Source organism: Sciurus vulgaris, assembly GCF_902686455.1.
Source record: "Sciurus vulgaris genome assembly, chromosome: 5".
In the NCBI taxonomy this organism is placed as follows: domain Eukaryota; kingdom Metazoa; phylum Chordata; class Mammalia; order Rodentia; family Sciuridae; genus Sciurus; species Sciurus vulgaris.
Window position 1 is genome coordinate 94,403,240 of NC_136465.1, and position 19,088 is coordinate 94,422,327.

The following is a 19,088-nucleotide window of genomic DNA, read 5'->3' on the forward strand; positions in this document are numbered from 1 at the left end:
ACAGCCCTTTGGGGTTCTACACTTCTGAGAAGCAGAAAAAGAGCGCTGCTGCAAAGGTGCCAGAAGTGACTTCTCCCAGGCGAGCCCATCTCCATCTGCAGGGGCATGCTGCCTTGGGAATTTGCTAATGACTCAGACACAGACAGCAGTGGGACACTGGCGTAGTATCCACTTTATCTGCACACTTGCAATCCCTGAATCCTCTCAAGTTGATTGACAGACAGAGGAAGTCCCTAACATCACAGTGGCTGCAGTTAGAAGTAAGTTTCATATCTGTGTGCAAATCCCATCCTCAGAAAAATAATTCTGTTAACTGGCTGAATCCTTCATAAGATGTAGTTTCTAGCCCGCATGTCTGGCCTGACCTATGCAGAAAAATGTTAATTTCATTTCTTAGTTTTCATTAAGTCCTTTCTATAGTCACATTTTTACAATTATTTTTGTGTTTTATTGTTATGCCCTGACTCTCAGAAACAGAGTAGCTTCATTCTTTAAGTTTTTAAATGTGAAAACTGAAATACAACTTCAGTTTATAACTGCGCAAAGTAAAAAGCACACAAAATCAAACCCACAACCATTCTCAGGAGGAATGCCAGTCTTTATTGTCGAGTCAGGTGACGGCTTCCCCACAAAACACCTTTTCTTCCGAAAGCCACATTTCCCTCTGCTCCTGCTCTAGGCAGAAAAATGACTCAGATTTTCACAAAAAAACTGTAATGCTTAAGGTTCAGCTAGCACTGAAGAGACATGGGGGTGGGCGGTTCCTCTTTCATAACTTTCAGGACCTTTAGTGAATAACTTAACCCCTCTGCCATGGGTTTACTCCTCAGTACCATGACACAAGAAATGATAACCTCTACTTCATGGAGTTGTAAGGGTCACAAAGGACAAGAATTCATGGGATTTAGTGTCAAATTACACCAAATATCCTTCCTACCATTGCAGGCCAGTTATTTAATGCTCTGTCTTGGTTCTTTTGTGTCATTAGTAGAGATCATGTCTACATTTCCTCTCATAGAAATACCATCATGTTTTAAAATATGAAAGTTGCTTTTAAGTTTTTATTAAAACAAAATGCAAACAATAAATACTGTCACAGAGAAGATACCTGAGGGTAGTAAGGTATCTGGAGAGCCGTTGGCAGATGTCTCAGCATTGTCGTTGTTTTCCCCAAACTCCTTTTTATATATTGACAGCATATATGAGATTCTATAATCTAGTCTGACACTCAGGATAAACTATAAGAAACATGCAAAACAACATTTTCAATTAATTAGCACAGTGTTGAAAAATGCAATTCATTACACAGCCCAAGATCCACACAGCCGTCAATCTTTCAAATGAACTAGTTAGAAACTTCATGAACTTAATATTCTGTCCTCTACATGTTTATCAATGTGAAGACTAAGGAAAAGGATACATTTCTATTAGCCAGTATCAGTCAAATCCCACAGCATTTTTTGAAAGAAATTTGACATCCTACAATTGGTCTCTGAATGATCCAGATAGCTATCATGTGGTTCTGGATGAAGAGGTAATGATGTAATTCCACTGAGCACTTTGCAGCATTTTCATTGGCTCTGAGAGGAGAATGTTTGAGTTCTGGCTCTCATTCTTGCACAGAAAGGGCTGAGCTTTTAGTTACAATAGAGTTGATTCTACAATCAGCCCTGGAGTGGGGCTATAAGGGGGCAGCTGAAATCATCATACTTATATATTCCATTGGTATTTGTGTTTCCTTAGACTTGCTTTGTTAGAGTGGTTGATCCCATTAACAGAATCTAAGTACTAAGGCTATAGTCATGTCATGAGGAATTCAAACACTTGAAACCCATGGCTCTCCAGAAGCTGATAACCAAGTTGGGAAAACCAATTATAGCACTGTTAACTTGATTAGGAAATGACTGAGTACTAAACCAGGTGGCAGGATGCTATGGAGGTCAGAGGATAAATCAGGATGTTACAGATTAAAAGAGTGGTTTTCATGGTTGCCTTCTATCCCAGTTTGCCTGAGGTACACCCACTTGACTCTTTTGTCTCAGCATAGTTAAAACACGGTCCCCTAGATTTTCAAGAGTCTCATTTGGACAGTAAGCAATGCAGTGAACCAAGTTTTAGGAAAACTGGTGTTTCCTGGTGTCACTGGATCTTATCACTCTCTATCTATGCCACCCTTGCACCGTATCCCGTCGCCCTCCCCTCCCACGCCCAGCCCCCTCCTCTCATTCTCCCTCAGACTCTGCTCCTGCAACTCTTGAACGTTACAACTTCTCTAGGCTCCTCAGGTGTTCAGTGTCCACGTAGCCCTCCATTTTCTTCTTTTCTACCTCCTAAGAACCAGTTTTTGAGACAGCTTCCAAGGTTCAGTCTAAATCCTTTTTACATGAAGTTCTCACTGGTTTCCCCAATCAAAATCTAAATCAGTCTCCCTTTCACCCTCCACTTACCCACCCTTCTTCCTCCTCCTCCTCCTCTTCCTTCTCTTCCTATCCCTCCCCACCCCCAGATGTTTATGCTCCTTCTGGGCAGGAAACACTCCTTGTAAGTCACACTCACTTGGTTCATCAAACATTTGTTAAGCCAGGTACTGAGGAAGTTGACAGGGATACAAAAATGGTACCAAGGATATAAGTCTACTTTGGAAAAGCTTACAGTCCAGAGGGAAAAACAAACACCAAAGAGGCTCTTTTATTAATATGTGGTGAGTGCTCACATACTGGGTGAAGTGATTCCAGTTAATAAGGGAATTTTCAAAGCAGAGTACAGATCATGGGAAAAGGGACTAAGAAAGAGCCCTCAGATTTGTAGCCTGGAGCAAGAGTGGGATCAGAAGGTAGACTGTAGGTTTGAATCAAAAGGTTTTATAAAACGTCTCTATAAAAAAGTAAGGAATAAATTAATTAAATGTGAACTATTCTTTCCCTTTTATTTGAAGATTAGTACTCACAGAGCTCTCTCCCCTAATTATAACCAAAATAAAACCTTTCATTCTCTACTATATCTAATTATGAAAAACAAATAGAAGGTGGAAGGAAAGGATGAAAAGAACAAATAAAAACAAGGGCAGAGAAAATACCATATAGAAAGGTAAGAGAAAGACAGAATGAATGAGAGAGAAATAAACAGACTGAAAAAGAGAGACACATTAAAAATGGGAAAAAGACAAGAGGACCCTGACAGAGGAGAAGAGCTGCCAGAAAGTAGAAGACTTACCAAGGAGTGTGGCTACAAAGAAATTCTTCAACAGAAGTTTCAAGAAAGTAACATGCTCAAGAACAGCCTCAATCAAACTGACCCGACACAGGGACACAGCAATCAGAGTGAACAGAGGGTCAAGGAGAATCATAAAGTACCCCAAAGAGATGGCAAAAATGAATCAGCCTTTGACTGCTGTGCCATAGAATCTCATATCATCCTTTTTTACCTGTTAAGAGTTTTTTTTCTAATGCTCCTTTTCTCTAACTGTGGGCTAAAATGAGGTCACATGTTTTAGAGGTCGTCCCATGAGTGGGATGATGTTAAGCTGGGGCTCATTAGGTCCCTGGGTCAGGTGATGGCTGTCTTTCTCAGCTTAAGAATAGGAAAACTCTAAGTGATTTTTCAGGGTCATGAACACAGAGTTGGGAGGCCTGCCAACATTTTTCAGGATTCAGCCTTCAGAATTCCTGGAGGAACTGTGAAGCCTTTTATGATTATAAATCTAATTACTTTAAATGAAAAACGTACAGACCCTTCCAGGACTGCTGACCCACTTCTGGTAGCTCGGTCTATGTTAAATGATGATGAAAACTTAGTAAACTACATCCAGAATCTTAAGAGATTCTTGAAAACTCTACCTTCCAGGCTCCAAATCTGGAATAAATGCTATAATTAAGGTATCATAAAACTACTTTCCAAACTTAACAAAAAGTGCTAAGAATTCATAGCTACCATAATGGAAATTTATTCACTAAGCCAATGCATGTATAGTAAAAGGTTATGTTGTTTAAATTCATAAAGTTAAGGTATTAGACTACATTAACTTTTTAAAAATAATTATTCCCTGTCCCTTAAAAACAAAAACACAGAGAGATGGCTATTTATATAAAATACTAGAACAAATGATAATAATTTTTAATAATAAATACAATTTTATTTGAGTTTCTTACAACAATAATAAATCTGGATACTTGGAATCATATGCTCAATTAAAAATAGGAAAATAATTGGAATTCAATCATTAACTTTACCTTCTATAAATACTTCCTAAATGAAGGAAAAATTCAATCAGGGTCAATACTAAATAAAATATATATATATATATATATATATATATATATATATATATACACATATACAAAAGCAGTTTTAGCCAGCTCAAAACACTCTACAATTGCTGGATATTATCATTAGTATATTTAATAGGAATGAATAAATGGGATTAATATGTTCAATAGCACTTGTGTGAGATGCCTTACCACTTTAAAAAAATCAAATTAGACAAGTAGCATTTCAGAATATTCACACAGCAACTGGGAACAAAAAAGATTAGTGAAACCAATAAGGAAAATGTCATCTCTGTCACTTAGTGTCTATTATAGGACATACCTGTAAAATCTCAATGATCTTCAGCTTGGTGTCCATCACTGTCACATCCTCATGCTCCGTGGGGCTCACTTGCTTAATGGGGTGTATGCTGGGCTGCATGTCAGGCACATTCACGGGAAAGATGGAGCCCCTGCTGAGCACCATCTGGGTCATCATCTCTCCCACCCCGTGGATGGTCCTCATGACGTTGTTTCCTGGCACCAGAAAAGGCTGCAGTCAACATACGAAACACCTGGAGCTATGTAGCAGTGACACTAGCTTGGTCACAACCAGACTGAGAACCTGACAGGAAATGTATGACAGATAGGAAAGGAGCATGGGCCCCGCTCCGGCTCTGACTTTGCAGATGGAGTTAAGTTATGACAGGTGTACTTCAAAATGACAGAATTTTTAAAGGTGAAGTTTACTTTCTCAGAAAATGCTTTCAAATGATTCACTGAAGGTAAATTGTTGGTACCTCTAATATCCAAGTAAGTTTCTTCTGTAACATAGTAAGTCCTACCAACTATCACACCAATAATGAAAAGGGGGGAAAAAAGGTTATTAATGTCTATGACACAGTCAGTTGCAAGCAGGGATACAAAGACTACAACCAAATTCCCAACATAAAATAAATACATTTCTTTTCTCTTGTAAGAACCTTGAGACATTCTTTCTCCCTAAAGTTTAAAAACCAAAGAGCAGAAGGAGCAGCAGAAAGTACCTATAGTTCCAGCAAATTGAGAGGCTAAGGCCAGAGAATCCCTGGAGAGCCCAAGAGTTTGAGGCCAGCAACATAGGGAGACCAAAACCCCTGCCCCCACCCCTAACAAATGAAACACCAAAACAAACAAAGAGCATATTCTTCCTTTCAAAACTAAGGAAAAATCTAAATAAGCCCTTAGTTTCACTTGTGTTAGAAATCACTTAACTAAACAAAAAAGTAATGGACCCCTGCCAGCTTTACTACAGATAATACTTCTTATATATGATCATCTGGTAAAGATTAGTTTTCATAATTTTTTTTAGGGATTTGGAGATAGAGCTTTGTCTAGCTCAAACTAAAGTCACTGACCCCTTGGACCTCCACAAATACTGGATAGGTGACCTCAGAGAGCCAAAAAACCTACCCACAGATCATGCTAACACTACCATTCTCTAAACAGGCATCCTATGAAGAGCCTGGAAGTTTGTTCACATGCACAGCCTACCAAGTACCTCACCTTTCCTTACCTTTCCTTGCTTTTCCCCAGGACTTCTTTGTCCCATACCCTCCCCTAAACCTATCCCTGGGGAGGCAGATTTGAGTCTGGGGGCTCCCCCTCCTCTCATTTGTCCACCCCATGAATAAACTCTATTTTGCAAAACTCCAGTAATTGGCAATGCTACTTGGTAGACAGAATGAACCGAATGATCACAGGATTGTACAAAAACTATTTGAATGCTGAATTTTGGCATTCTGATTCTGTACTAAAGTCAAGACATTTTTAGCTTTCCTTTTGTAACATTTACAAAAAGAGTTTGTGAGCAGGATTTAAGAAAAAAGAACATCTCATCTGGGGAAGAAGTCTGCAGTCTCTGACATGATCCCCATCTCTTCATCTACTTTGAATAAAAGACCATTCTAAATCCACAAAAAACTAGTTTGAGGTATTTACAGAAATGGGTTAGTAACAAACATGATGGTATTCACCAAGGAATCTCAGTTTTCTGTGTTTCCTCCTGAGTTTGGCTGTTCATTCATTTGTCCATCAAAAAAACTGCATAATTTGCAACATGCCCCTATTCCCTCTCCTGACCACAAACAGCTGGGTCAAAGGAGCCTCCTCTCACTTCTACGATTTATGTTCTCCAGACTGGCTGTTGTTCCTCACTTCTAAGTTCCTACAACAAGCAACAAGAATTCCAAAGAATGGTTGTCTACTTTTCTTTCCAAACAGTGGTCTTTGCTTCGTGGGTGTTCATGGAACTCTGCCTAAAGCAAAGGCCTAAGAATCTGGCAAAAGAATTTTCCCTTCCCTAAGAGTCAAGGGGTGTGAACCAAGAGAAAGGCAAATGGAAATGAGGAGTGAGGAGATAAAACTCTCAGCACTAGGGGCTGGGGATATAGCTCGGTTGGTAGAGTTCTTGCCTTGCAACCACAAGACCCTAGGTTCAAATCCCTAGCACCACAAAAATAAAAAAATAAAATAAATAAATAAAATAAAAACTCTCAGCACTAAAGGAAGAATACAAACTCTGGGGATGTCTGCAGGATCAAAGAACAAATAACAAAACGAAAATATTTAAATATGAAAAGAGAATCTGGATGATCCAGACCACAAATGCCACTCATAACTACTATTATTTGTACATTATATAAAGATGATATGCTTTTTTAAACTCATTGTCTTATCTCAATGTGAAATCAGTACAAGTAAGAGGTCAGTGCTCCAACACTACATTTGAGTACACAAAAAAGTCATGTTTTTCTCTAATGTGGCATATTCTAGGAAGAAATTAACTTAGGTTTTTACCTTAAAAGTCTGTACCATTATTATGCTGCTACTTTCATAAGCCAAAAAAGGGGAGAAGAAAAAAATACATAAAGGAAATTTCCAAATTTGGACAAAGTTGAGACAGTTCCCTATTTTCCATTTTCTATCAGACTAGCCTGAAAGCTTCCTTGTCTGTGGTTCCCAATCACAGCAAGTGAATATTTCCAAATCTCCCTCACTGCTATGTGGATGTCAGGGATGCACCTCTGGTTACTGGCAATGGTTGGGGTTTGGGTTTGATGTTCAACCAGTACATTTATTCAAGTCTTGATTCCAGTCTACACGTGTATTTGCCTCCAAGGACGCCTTCTCACCACTAACAGACAACAGGCTCCCTTGTTATTCTTAACCCTGAATCACACAGAAATCCTTGGCACCCACAGCGTCTGCATCTTATTTAGATTTGCATGGAAAAGAAAAATCATTTGATCCAAATGATTATAATAAAGACAGTTAGACCAGACAATTCTTTACCCAAATATAGAACCCGTCACCAAGAAATTAAAGTCCAGAGGCCAGAACCATATTAACACATAACATATGTTGTCAATGAAATGGGAGGGTTTGTTCCAGTGGTACCACATCCTCGCATGCCTGTGGCACGTGGTTGCCACAAAATTCTCCTGACATTTCCATGTATAGCCAATTCTGAAGTCTCAAATGAAAGGATGCTATATTTTCTGGATTTGCCTAAAGGTGATGAGAAGTGTTGTAATTGTAAGCTATTGCAGCTTGAAAAACTTAAGTCAAAGACTACATAAATCACAGACATGTAAGTCTTCTGCTGTTTTTCCACAGAAAAAAACTTCTAAGTCTAGACTGTTGAGAAAAATCAGAGGTGATCAGCCCCCAACACTGCAAAAGAAAAGTCATATTATTTCTCTTCTCAACCATAATTAGTTAATATTGACTTCCACTGTTTCAATAAAAAGGCTCCTGTATAGCAACAGAAATTCTCTGAACAAGCTAATCCTTAGAAATTTAGTTTTTCTATTTTCTTTTTAATATTAACCCAGAAGCCAGATTTTGGATATATGTACAAAGCATGAGATAATTTGGAAAAGTAGGAGTTGTTCCTGTTGAGTCAAAAACAAGAAAGAAGAAATTACTTAGGAGAAAAGGCAGATGGACTTTTATATTCTTTCCTTATACGATTAGATACATATTTGACTAATTCCAATTTCCTCAAGAGAAAAAGCCAAAAGTGTATACTAGAATTGGTGATGGAATCATTTGAGAAGATGTTGTTTTGTTTCTTTGACTGTTCCAATGATCCAACTTTCCATTACCAATTTCAGAAAAGTAAAAAGCAATAAGGTATTTACATAACACTAAAGTTGCTGTGTGGACCAAAATTTAAATTTGCCTTATTAAGAAGTCATGTTATTGTGGGGATCACCATTGGATTCAACAATCATCAGCAGTTATATGGATTTAGAAAAAACATAAGAGATTTAATAGAATCTTGACTGAAATTCACCTATGATCACAGTACTTTATTTGAAGTCATCTTTACACATTATCTCTTTCTATTAGAAACACTTTTCTCTTATGAACACATAAGAATAAAAATTATAATTTGAATTTTCTTGTTTTTCAGATTTTCAATAGACATTTCTATAACATTCTCAGTATTTATAAGAGATAATAGACATTTGATTAGAAGAGTTCTTTGAATAATTGTTCACAGCAATTAAATTGTTCTTTGACTACTAAAGTCAGCTCAGTGTTTTGTAATGATTTAGAAGCCAAAAATGGATAATATAAAAACAATTCTTATTTTCCTTGAAACATATTTTTATAACTGGATTTGCATAAATGCATCTGATGTTATAATAATTCACTTGAAACAGAATGATGCTAAGCCAGGAAGCCATGGCTCAGGAGGTCTTCTTGGTTGTAGCCCAGCCCAGCAGTAACTCATAAACCTCGACTAGAAAATGCCTACATCCTCTAGAACAAGAACAGTTTTGTTTTGTTTTGTTTTGTTTGGGGTGCTGAGGATTGAACCCAGGGCCTCATGCTTGTGAGGCAAGCACTCTACCAACTGAGCTATATCCCCAACCCACAAGAACAGTTTTCTATTTCAAACATTCTCTGGAGCAGTGCTTCCTCCCCATGGCTGAAGGGTTGGGTTATAGAAGGACAATTCTGTATGCCAAGAAAACAAAAATATTAACATAAAATCAAAGCCTTAAATAAGCTACTGGCATAAGCACAGCAATAGGTAACATGGTACCAGCCTGGCTTCAAGATTTGAAGGATTGAGCAGACAATCAGACAACCAATTCTCCAAGCTTCAAGTGAGATCACAGAATTTTGGAGAGCTACTTTAATGCATTCCACACAGGACTTTACCCCACATGCCAGATCTCCAGATGGTCCCATGGCTCACTCCCTTGCTCCCTTTTGATTTACAATGTAATGTCACCTCCTCAGCTAGAACTCTTCTGACCACACCCATAAAGAAGGACTGCCATCAGTGTCGATTCATGCACCCACTGACATTTCAGTCACAGCATTATTACTATCTTACATCATATGATACATTTGTAAATATGTGTATTGTGTTCTCTCCCCCCAACAAAAGGAGGAGAGAAAAGGAGCGACAAGGAGGAGGAAGAGGGGGAGGGGGAGGGGAGGGAGAGAGGGAGGAGGGGGAGGGGGAGGGGGAGGGGGGCCCCCATGAAGGCAGGGATCCTGCCTGGTCTACTGTTCTATTATCAACATCCGGAATACTACCTGACATATAGCAGACATTTAATAAATGTTCATTCAATAAATGAAGGAATGAAAGAAAAAAGGCTAGATAAACAAATGAACTATTAAAAATGAGAATTACTTTTTTAGAAAGATTGTATAAAAATTTGGTTCTTATTACATTGAAAGTATTCCATCTTTCATCAAGTTGAGTTTTTGCTTGTTTTCTTCTATACTTTTCTAATTTTTTTCAAAAAGCATATATAATTCCATGTTTCTTAAAAATTAATTGATTAAAAGGAAAAGAAAATTAATTAAATAGATACCACTGAGATAAAGGGAAATAATGGAACTTGCCTTATCAAGGGAATATCACATTCCCTGTATTTTGTTGGGTCACAGGTCACATATCCCTTCACCTCAACTAATTCTCACAGGGTCCCCATTATCCCACCCCACTTTACATAGCCAGAAGGTAGCAGAGTCTTAAATACATGCCAAATTATGTGAACATGACTCTTTTACCCACACATCATATTGCCTCATTAACAAGTTCCCAAAGAGTTTATGTTAGAACTCAGAAAGTCCAGAAAGACAAGATCGCAATTAAAACTATACTAAGAATGTGGAACTGCTATTTGCCTCTAATCATGTAATGAATTTGCTCAATTATTCTCAAGTGATCTAACCCAACCAGTTTTCATTACATATGTTAAGCCACACACTACTAGCAGCATTTTGCTTATATTACTTTGCAATCTTTGTTCAGAAAATATTCATAAAGCAACAAATTTTTTCTCTGACTCCATAACAGGGACATCCAGGGTGCACAGATATTAGAGAAGCAGAAGAATTCACAATATGGCTGGAAAAATCTAAACCAGGTCCACAAAAAAAAAAAAAAAATAAGATCAAGTCCAGATGCCATGGTAATAGCATAGCACAGATAGTATATAGAATTGCTTGGGATGTTTTCGTTGGGGGACATCAGCTAAGGGTGAAGGGTGGGGGTGAAGGAACAGCTTCACTGAAGATACACAGTTTGGAGCCAGGTTTTAGATGAAGTGAAGAATTTAGATTAAAAGAAGCATGATTTTTGTTAAATCTTTGTTCAGAATGTCAAACCTAATAAAATATGTTCTGACTTCTTATAAGAATAAAATTTTATAATGTGTACAAAAGAGGCCATAAAGAATAAAAATTACTATATAACTGTAAGATATTACTTTAGAAGGAAAAGTGCACATGAGCATGCTTTGACTTCACCTCTGAAAAACAACTCTTCTCATTTAATAAGGTTCCATTATACTGGTCATCATCTTCCTAATGAATACGTGATCCCACCATGTGACCACAGCTCATAATCTCTTGTGATACAACATGACTGATACACCATATTGCCTCTAAAAAGAAGAGTGATTTATGAAGAACACTTAATGGACAAAACAGATAATATGATACCTTATTTTCTTCATTCTAAGTAAACTCACTGAATACAGCATGACGGTAGACTATTTACAAAGCCCAAGTTTCCAAGAGCTTAGAAATAGAACAACAACAACAAAAACCAAAACATTTAAAATAGAATAATACTATTATCTACCTTATTTCAAATATCAAGAAGACTACTTGAAATAAAACTATTTCCCATCCCACACACTAAAGGAGTGCTATTCAAAGGAGGCATTGAAAAAGCAATGCATACAAAATAGTGGTTGAGTTCTGCATTTTATTTTGGATTGCATCCCACGGTCAAATACCTACAAAGTTATTTCAATATTCTGAACCTCAAGATTTTAATTTACAAAACTGATCTTTAATTCTTAATAGTTGGTAATATGAGAAACAAATAATTTCTTTACCATTTTTATGACTGAGATGATTTACTTAAAGTGAAATGCACAGATCTGAAATGCAAGATTTGCATAGTTCCCACAAAGGCACATGAATAAATAAACTACATGTCATTCAGACACAGAAAATTTCCATTACCCCAGAAAGCTCCCTCATGCCCTTTCAGTCAATTTCCCAACATTCCTTCTACCTCCTCCACTGAAAGCATTTCTGGTTTCTCACACCAAAGACTCAACATTGGTTAATGCAGTATTTCATATGTATGGTTTCAGTTAGTGATTACAGATAAAGAGTTATAATTAATGAACAATGTTAAAGGATAGAAGGGCCTCTAGTTTTTGCTGCTTTGCTCTGGCCTTTAGCAGATCAGTATAGTAGCCCCCCAAAAAATACCTGAAAAAAAGACAGTACTTAGCATACTACAGTGATACATCCAGTAGAAAGCTTATGGCAGCACAATTCACAATAGTCAAATTATGAAACTAGCCCAGATGCCCATCAGTAGATGAATAGATCAAGAAAATATGGAAATATGGTGTATATATATATATATATATACACACACACATTATGGAGTTTTACTCAGCTATCAAGAATGAAATAATGGCATTTGCCAGTAAATGGATAGAAATGGAGAAAATCATACTAGCTGAAATAAATCCAACTCAGAAAATCAAAGGTTGAATGTTTTCTATGTAGAAGCTAGGCAATAATAAGGGAAAGAAGGCAGTGGGGGATCAGATACATAAAGATATAAGGAAAATCAATGGAGTAGAAGTAGGAGATGAGAAGTAGAGAGGGAGGGAGGGAAAGGAAAAGAAATATAGAATGAATCTAAAAAATCATGTTTTATCCCTATATAAATGGACCAAAGGGAATTTCACCTGTATGTTTATATAGAAAGTACCAATCAAAAATAAAGAAAGAAAGACCAAAAAGGAAAATCAGTGGATAGAGGAGGGAGAAAAAGGGTAGGGAGGAGAGGAGAAAACGGGGGCAATGGAGATTGAAATTAAATTCCTTTTATGTATCATTTTGTCAAAAGGAATCTAGATACTGTATCTAATTATAATGCTCCAATAAAAAACAGAACTGAATCATATATATATATATATATATACACACACCTATGATAAAGTGAAATTTATAAATTAGGCATAATAAGATATTAACAACAATAACTAGTAATATAAAACAATAGTAGTATATGGTAATAAAAGTATTTAAAACTTATGAATCATTTATTTCTGGAATTTTCCATTTAATATTTTCAGACTGTGGTTATCCACAGGTAACTGAAAACACAGAGAGGAAAACTGCAGATAAGAAGGGACCACCATATTTTTGTCAGTGACTTGGACAGAGACTGTATGTTTCTCAAAAGCAAAGATAACATGAAACAAGGAAAGAGAATGCAGTGAACAACTATCAAATTCCAAAACTAGATTAATAGGTTGAAAACTGATGGGTTAAACCCAAACAAGGGAAACTCAAAATACAAGAAGCATTGCACTTAAAATCCAAATTAAAACAACTTAAGTGTAGGATGAATTAATTGTGATGTAAAAGAACACAAATCAGAATTTTAGTTGAATTCAAGTTCAGTAAGAATCAATGCTATGCCATTGTTACCAAAACACTCATTCTCACCCAGGCAGATTACAGAAGTAAAGTGAAAGTAAAGTGAATGAGTGAAAAAGTAGCCCTCTGCCTCTGTTCTTTCAAACCAGTGATAAATTAGGTTTGAATCACAGAAGCTCTTAGAACTAGAGATGACCACACAGAGGGAGCCAACACCACGGGATGGCTAGCCATCTTCAAACAGGAAGAGCTGAGGTGAGGAAGTGATGTTGGCTCTCTATGTGGTTCCACAGAATAGCAGTAGGACCCAGCTGGAAATTAGAGGGAGGCATACTTAGAATCACCTAACAAAAGCAAGAAAATAATTAGAGCAGCGAAGAATAAGAAAGGCTTGCCCTTTGCAACAATAAAATCATGGTCCCTGCTGGTAACCAAGACTCTAGACCACCAGTTGTCATGAGTGTTCTATGAAGATGTCAATTTCATATGTTATATAAATGATTTCTGTGGCTGATTTCTGTGTTCTGTACATCTACGTTTGAGTACACCTTATCAGAGGTCCTGGTGGACTCTCTTGACAGGAAGTTAGGAGAACTGGGGAACCTATCTTAGGGTATATTCACACTGATTCTGAATATATTTGTCAGTATTTGTAACTAGAGGAAACAACTATAATAGAAAGAAGGTCCTCTTCAGTCATGCTCACTACTGGGGAAGTCATCCTCAGTACTGATCCTGCCAACTTAGCTCAAGCAACGTAATGAGGATCCTCTTGGGCATCAGAGGAATGCCTAGACTCAATCCAATCACTACTACTTAACTCCAGGGGTTTCTGAGTCACCTGATAGCAAAAAAGAATGGCAATAAAATTCTTCACACTTCACAATAAAAAGAATGGCAATAAAATTCTTCACACTGAACTGCAGAACATGCTTTAGCCACTGTGTGACTGACAAATTTGGATAACAAACCCAAAAACCTACAGATTGTACACTTATTTCTGACACATCCAACTGAAACACAAACCCAGTATCAGTTTTTTCTGCCTCTATAGAATCAAAGGAGTTGTAAACTATAAATAAAAATAATTTTATGTTACAAATTTATGTGAGCAACCCTTGATTAATGGAAGTATAAGGAAGTTATAGAGTTATTTTGTGTCTTGTGATATTATATAAATTATAAATACTCATTCAGTCCTCCTGAAGTTTATTAACCTACAGTTAACAAGTGAATGTTTAAACTATATTACTCTATTAAAATGGTTCATAAGGATTACCAAAAAGATATAATATGAATTGTTAAAACTGCTAAGATTAAAATAGAGAAACAAAATATCAAGGAGAGTTTTAACATGAACTGGCATTTTATCTCCCATTCATTTAAGTTAGGAAGCAAAATGAAGGAAGTTTATAAATAATTTTATAAATAATTTTAAAATCTTATATTTTGAATGTTATAGCCTAGAAAATATTTTTCAAATATGTGAAATATTGTTCAAATACATGAATAAGTTATAAGCATATAACTTGTATACATTCATTGGTTGCATTTCATTCAACAAATATTTTTTAAGCCAGGTTCAGTGGCACATGCCTAGAATTGGGAGGCTGAGGTAAAAGGAACCCAAGTCCCAAGCCATCCTGGGAAATTTAGTGAGACTGTGTCTCAAAATAAAATTTTTAAAAGGGAATATGGATGTAGTTCAATCCCCAGTACCACAAAAATAAGTAATTTTTGATAACCAAGTAGATACATAACTGTACATTAGGCATGATACAAGTCAACTACAGAACCATAAACAGAACTGTTTTACAGTTTTTCCTCCCCTTTTGGTTCTCTCAGTCAATAATATGAATCTTTATTATATATTATCTGGGTAGTAACTCAAAGAGTCATACAGCCTTTTATATTTCTATTGGAAAAGAAATAATAATCACAAATTGAATAAAATAAAAGATACAGGTATATATTTTTGGTATTAGGATCTCCAAATATTTCTGCTCTTCAAATGCATATATATACTCACAACAGGCATGTCACACATGCATTTATCCCAAGGACAAGCAAGAGGTGAAAGCACAGTGGCACGTTGCTAAGTAACAGCAATATGTTCTGAGAAATGGGTCCTCAGGTGAATTCATCATTGTGCAAACATTGAAGGTGATTACACAAACCTGGATGGCATCGCCTATGACATGCCTAAGCTATACACTATCCACCGTCATAGATATATCATCCACTGTCTGCTGAAGCATGGCTACACAGCTCATGTGACTATATACATGAGATATAGAAGCAGCTCACAGAAAGGTATCTGAGGAGATTGTTTTTAGCATTACTGGGAAAATAGTAAGAGAAAGAACAAGTGATGTTGATCTGGTGGTAAAGACCCTTGGGCACCAAATTAAGGACCTGAGTTATTCTCTAGAGATCGTAAGAGCTAAAGGAAGAGGTAGCAAATATAACTTAGAAGAATCTTACGTGGTCCTATGGAGAGAGCACCAAAGCAGAGGCATGGAAAACAACCAGCAATCTATTGCAGGAAGGGAAAAGGAACATTCAACTTCAAGAGATAGCTAGAGGTAAAACTTTTAACGCTTGGAAATAAAACTGTTTCTGAAATAAGCCAAACGACCACTTGTGTAGGAATGATTCCTTAAAAAAATTATTTTGGATTTGACTAATAAAATCACTTCAAACTAAAAAAAAATTCTTAGTAAATACATAGTATTTTGTATTGAACTTTCTTGGGAAACTTGGAAAAAGTAGAAAAAAGTGTCCCTGCACAGGAAGAAGTTATCTTTAAAATATAATAACATTACTTTAAAAAAAAAAAAAAAAAAAAAAAACACCAGACACAGGGCTGTAGACATTTTTAAAGGTGGGGAGATCTTCTTTTCCTATTCCTATTCCTTTAATTTCTTTGGTCTGTCTAATTGTTCTGGCTAGTGTTTCAAGGACAATATTGAATAGAAGTGGTAAAAGAGGGCATTCCTGTCTTGTTCCAGTTTTTAGAGGGAATGCTTTCAGTTTTTCTCTGTTTAGAATGATGTTGACCATGGGCTTTGCATAGATAGCCTTACAATGTTGAGGTATGTTTCTACTATCCCTATTTTTTCTAGTGTTTTAAGCATGAAGGGGTGCTGTATTTTATCAAACACTTTGTCAGCATCTATTGAAATAATCATGTGATTCTTAACTTTAAGTCTACTGATGTGATGAATTACATTTATTGATTTCCGAATGTTGAACCAACCTTACATTCCTGGGATAAACCCCACTTGATCATGGTGCACTATGCTTTTAACATGTTTTTGTATGCAATTTGCCAGAATTTTGTTAAGGATTTTTGCATCTATGTTCATCAGGGATATTGGTCTAAAGTTTTCTTTCCTTGATGCATCTTTGTCTGGTTTTGGCATCAGAGTGATACTAGCTTCATAGAATGAGTTTGTAAGGGTTTCTGCCTTTTCTATTTCCTGGAATATTTTGAGGAGTATTGGTATTAGCTCTTCTTTAAAGGTCCTGTAGAATTTGGCTGAGAATCCATCCAGTCCTGGGTTTTTCTTGGTTGATAGGCTTTTGATGGCTTCTTCTATTTTGGTGCTTGAAATTGATCTGTTTAAATTGTGTATGTCTTCCTGATTCAGTTTGGGGAGGATCATATGTCTCCTAAAAATTTGTCGATGTCTTCAATATTTTCTACTTTGTTGGAGTATAGATTTTCAACCCAATCCCAAAAAACCAAAGTTCAAATGTTTTCCCTGATGAGTGGATGATGATATATAATGGGGGTGGGGGATGACAGAAGAATGGAGGAACTTTAGATTACATAGAGGGAAATGAGAGGGAGGAGGGGAATGAGACAGACATCATTACGCTATGTGCATGTATGATTACATGAATGGTATAACTCTACATCATGCACAACCATAGAAACAAAAAGATGTACCCCATTTGTGTACAATGAATCAAAATGCAGTCTGTAAAATTTTTTTTACATTTTTTAAAGGTAGGGAGAGAAAAAGAAAAGAAACTTGGATTATAATTTTCCAGCAAGACAAGCTGAATGATCTAAAGCAAAGTATATAACCTATCTAAAAAAATCTCTTCCCTGGTCAAAACCATAATCAACACACATAACTTGTTAGACTATGGTAAAGATTAAAGACAAAAACATGCAAAAGACCTAGAGGTGTGATAGTAAGCAATAGATAGCCTCACACAGTAATTCCTTGATAAAGGTGTGTGGCTTGGCATGTGTTATATAGTTATTCATTGCCCATTTTTACATATGCACTTGATTTTTAAAAGAAATGTGAGAGGAATGTGATCCAGTGTATACCATGTGTTTGGGATCCTCTTGATGTATAAGGAAGCTCCCCAAAGAAGAGTTATTTCAGTCATCATTGATAACTAAGAGAAAGCCTGATAGTTACCCAGGCACTTTTTTTAAAACTTATTAAAGTTTAAAAGGAAGAAAAAATAAAAAGAAGTATAAAAGATATTGTACCTTAAGCCAGAAAAGACTCAGAGTTACAGCAGCAAAGCACAAAGCTAGTGATAGAACCAGAATCAGAAGATCAGAATGTCACAGAAATCCTTCTCAACAGCTAAAGAACAGGATTCTGGAAAAGACATGCTGCCAGAGCAGGTTGCTGATGCCAGTTGCTCTGGGGCATTTGGAAATAGGTAGCTTCTAAAGATTTTTCATGCCTAGAAGTTTGTTATGCTTCTAAATGTTTTTAATGTCATTTTTATTTTTTCTCCTAATCTCCACTTCCTCTGAGATCTTAATCTTGATCCACAATTTTTCTAACTGTGGTATTTTTCTGGAAGATAATTATAGTGGATGCAGAGATGGTCTTACCCAGATCCTTTTCAGAAATGAAGAAATATTGCCCCAGTTGCTCTGGATGCTTCTTGGAGGACAGTCCTCTATTGTGGGCCCCCTAGGATGATTAATAAGTGCTATGGTCTGAATGTAATGTCACCCTAAAATTCATACAGAGAAATCCTTACTCCAAGGTGATGGATTAGAAGGTGGGGCCCTTGGGAAATGATTAGGTCACGGAAGAGGAATCTTCATGAACGTGACTCATGTCCTTATACCAGAGGCCTGAAAGAGACGCCTGACCCCTTCCTCCATGTGAGAACAGTGAGGAGTTACTGTGAACCAGGAAGTGGGCCCTCACCAGACGCTGAATCTGCTAGTGCTGCTATCTAAGACTTTACATCCTCCAGAACTGATTTAAATGTTTGTTGTTTATACGCTACATAGTCTATGGCATTTTTTGTTTTAGCAGCCCAAATCATCTAAAAAGAGAAACTTGGCGCCAAGAAGTGAGGCACCAAAAAAAACAGACGGCTTTAGAACTGGGTTAACAGGTAAGAGGCTGGAAGAGTTTTGAGCTACATGCTAGAAATTACATTGCTATGTGGGGACCACTAGGGGTGAATCTGGTGAGAGCTCAAAAGAAGAGAAAGAAAGTTATAGAAAAAGCCTAAATCTTCTTGGAGAGTATGCAAAAGGTCATGAACAGAATACTGATAGAAACATGGATGATAAAGACCATTCTGATAAGGTCTCAGATAAAAATGAGTAGTCGGTTCCTAGAAACTATAAGAAAGGCCTCTTCATAAAGTGGCAAAGAATTTCTAAATTGTGTTGAAATCAATGATATTGGATATTTGGGTGAAGAAATATCAAACTGAAGTGTTTAAGAGGTACCTGATTCCTCTTGACGGCTTATAGTAGAAGAGAAAAATGAATTAAAGATGGAATTGTTAATCAAAAGGGAAGAAACTTAAAATTTGGGGAAATTCCCTGTTGGAAATTTCTTATTG

The 19,088-nt window shown here is 36.6% G+C and overlaps 1 protein-coding gene across 2 annotated transcripts in view; it reads right to left on the reverse strand.

Moving 5' to 3' along the window:
- ITPR2 (inositol 1,4,5-trisphosphate receptor type 2) overlaps positions 1–19,088 on the reverse strand; it is a 525,070-nt gene that overhangs the window by 278,611 nt on the left and 227,371 nt on the right. For both annotated transcript variants that reach the window (XM_079139251.1, XM_079139250.1), the window contains 2 exons: positions 4,588–4,781; positions 1,109–1,238 (listed from right to left, as the gene is read on the reverse strand). In XM_079139251.1, the coding sequence (XP_078995377.1) occupies positions 1,109–1,238; positions 4,588–4,781 (324 nt within the window). The remainder of the gene's footprint in view (positions 1–1,108; positions 1,239–4,587; positions 4,782–19,088) is intronic.